At 40.9% G+C, this 2887-nt stretch overlaps 1 protein-coding gene across 1 annotated transcript in view; it reads left to right on the top strand.

The window, feature by feature from the left end:
- Positions 1460–2887, top strand: part of LOC104761036 — a 4207-nt gene continuing 2779 nt past the window's right edge. The window contains exon 1 of the mRNA XM_010484054.2: positions 1460–2768. Coding sequence (XP_010482356.1) covers positions 2090–2768 — 679 coding nt within the window. The 5' untranslated portion in view covers positions 1460–2089. The remainder of the gene's footprint in view (positions 2769–2887) is intronic.

The raw sequence follows: 2887 nt of genomic DNA, 5'->3' as shown, positions 1-2887 counted from the left end.
CTAGAAGAAAAACTCTTGAAACCAGGAATATATCCAGGTGGATAACCATGGAGTTTGAAACATTTCTGAACCACATGTCCCAACATGCCACAGTGAGTACAGAGAGGTCGAGACTGCTTTGGACGATAGGAATTCTGAACAGCATAAGCAACATGATCAGCTGGTCCATCATAAGCAGTAACATCAGTGATAATCGCAGCAGGAGGACCAGAAGTTTGAAAAACAACCCCATCAGTCCGAGTAGGTTTAGCAATGTTCCGTTGCCTTTCATCTTCAGTCACCATGTGGAAAGCATTCTCAATGGATGGCATGGGCTTGATCATCAATATGTGTCGACGAGTGGCTTCATACGAATCATTTAATCCCATCAAAAATTTAGTCACACGACTCCTGTGTTGCAATTTTTCCCATAACACAGCAGCACTACACTCACACTTGCCACAAGTGCAAACAGGGAGCTCTACATAGTTCTTAAGCTCCTCCCAAAGAGTTACCAACTCAGTATAATAAGCAGTTACATCCATGGCTCCTTGATGAAGCGAGCTCAATTTCTGCTCTATCTCATAAACTCTCGGAGCATCATCCTGTTTAAACCTCGATATTATATCCTTCCAAATCCCTTCAGCCGTTGGAATAAACAAAAGACTCTGACCTATTTTCTTAGACACAGAGTTCATCAACCAAGTAGAAACCATATCGTTGCAACGACTCCAAGAACCATAGTCACGGTGATCTGATGATGGTTTAGAGATCGTACCGTCAATAAATCCCAATTTGTTCCGGACATTGAGAGCCATCCGCATGGACCTTCGCCATGAATTGAACTCTGCACCTGTAGTCAATCTATCCGAGACTAAAACCAATCCAGCATGATCAGTGCCATGGAGGAAGTAAGGATTGTTATATTGATCAGGTGGTTGAGCTGAATCAGATGTTGAATTCGCCATAACCAAGATTACGATACCAAGATCAAATCGAAAAACGCCAATTGCTCAAACAGAGAAAACAACAACAAGAACACTTACGAGAGCAACAACTAGGATAACAAACACCGCGATCGCCAGCAAAAGATGTAAAACGAAGAGTGAAGCAATCTGATCAAACGTCACACTCATCGCAAAACAGAACTGTGAAATCGAGATGGATTTGAGCTAAAAAGAAAAAGTAAAAGTGATACCCAAAGAGAAAGAGATGATCGAATGAGAAATCAAAAGAGAAATCGAAAGATCGGATGATGAATCAATCGATTTCAACGAAGCGGAAGAAGATTCTCTCACTAACGTTCTTGCTCTGATACCATGTTGACAGTTAGAGAGAGAGATGAAAGAAGAATCTAATTTCTCATTAAACGGTAAATAGAATCTTACAAGTGTATATATATTAAGTATATTAAGCTAAAGGAGACTTAATATACTAACACTATGCTAACCATATATAAAATATACACTATAAGATTATAGTGTTAACAGACGCATCGGTTTGTGATAACGGAGACTCCATTGCTTTTTCTCTCTCGCCAGAGAAGATGACCTCGAAAAAAAATTTTTACTTTACTTTCTGTGATTAGAGAGAAAAAAGAGAGTAATAGTCGAGCACCCAATCGAAATCCCTATTTGCCGAATTGATTCCCAATCTCTCCTAACCGTCTAGCCGTCGTTCCCTCCGACCAAGTCATAGTCCACACTAGATCTCTCCGTCAATCGCTGGCGAATCTTTCTTCAATCCAGAAAGAACTCTCCCCTTCATTGACTTGTAAGAGAGAGACAGAGAGTAGTCAACTATTGATCATGCAACAAAAGTAACAAGGTAAATAATATAGAAAATACAGAGAATATTACCTTCTCTTGGTTAGAATCGTTACTCAATGAAATATAGTTTTTTTGTGCGTTAGTTCTGCCAATTCCCCAATCATTAATCTTCGTCTTCACGCTCCATCTCCATACTTCATCACTACTTCTTCTTCTTCTTCTTTCTTCTTCAATGTTGTTAAGATTTCCCAGAATTTTCTTTGAATCTTCCATCGAATTGTTCATGCGGAGCTTCAGATTCTAAAAAAATTGAGTAGAATCATATCATTAGGTCTCGCCAGATGGAGCGTAAATCTTCCGACGACGAAGAAGACCACCAGCATTTGATTCCTCAAAACGACACTCGAAACCGTCACCGTGAAGATCCAATTTCCTCCACCGCCACAACAAGTCCGAGATCTTCGGCGTTTCAGATCGAGGACATTATGCAGCGAGTTCAACAACACCGTTGGAAGATCTCGCTCAACAAGCGCTACGTCATCGTCGCCGTCTCTCTAATTGTATCAATCGGTCTTCTCTTCTTACTCACTGATCCTCGTGAACTATTCTCGGCGAATCTCTCGAGTTTTAAACTGGATCCATTGGCGAATCGTGTCAAGGAGTCTGAGCTCCGTGCTCTGTATCTTTTACGGCAACAACAGCTCGAGCTTCTCTCTCTTTGGAATGGTACGTTGGTGAATCCTTCTCTTAATCAATCAGCGAATGCTTCTAGTTTGGGATCGTCTGTGTTGTTTGAGGATGTGAAATCTGCTGTTTCGAAGCAGATTTCGTTGAATAAAGAGATCCAAGAGGTGCTTCTGTCACCACACAGGACTTCAAATTACTCCGGCGGCGGCGAAGTTGATTCAGTGAATTTCTTATACGATAGATGTAGAAAAGTGGATCAGAACTTGTCAGATCGGAGAACTGTAGAGTGGAAGCCGAGATCTGACAAGTTTCTTTTCGCTATATGTCTCTCAGGTCAAATGAGCAACCATTTGATTTGCTTAGAGAAACATATGTTCTTCGCTGCATTGCTGGATCGAGTTTTGGTGATTCCAAGTCCTAAGTTTGATTACCAGTATGATAGAGTGATAGAT

The sequence above is a fragment of the Camelina sativa genome, chromosome 18 (assembly GCF_000633955.1).
Source record: "Camelina sativa cultivar DH55 chromosome 18, Cs, whole genome shotgun sequence".
Taxonomy (NCBI): Eukaryota; Viridiplantae; Streptophyta; class Magnoliopsida; order Brassicales; family Brassicaceae; genus Camelina; species Camelina sativa.
Note: the sequence above shows the minus strand (reverse complement) of the source record. Positions and strands in the feature narration are given on the sequence as shown.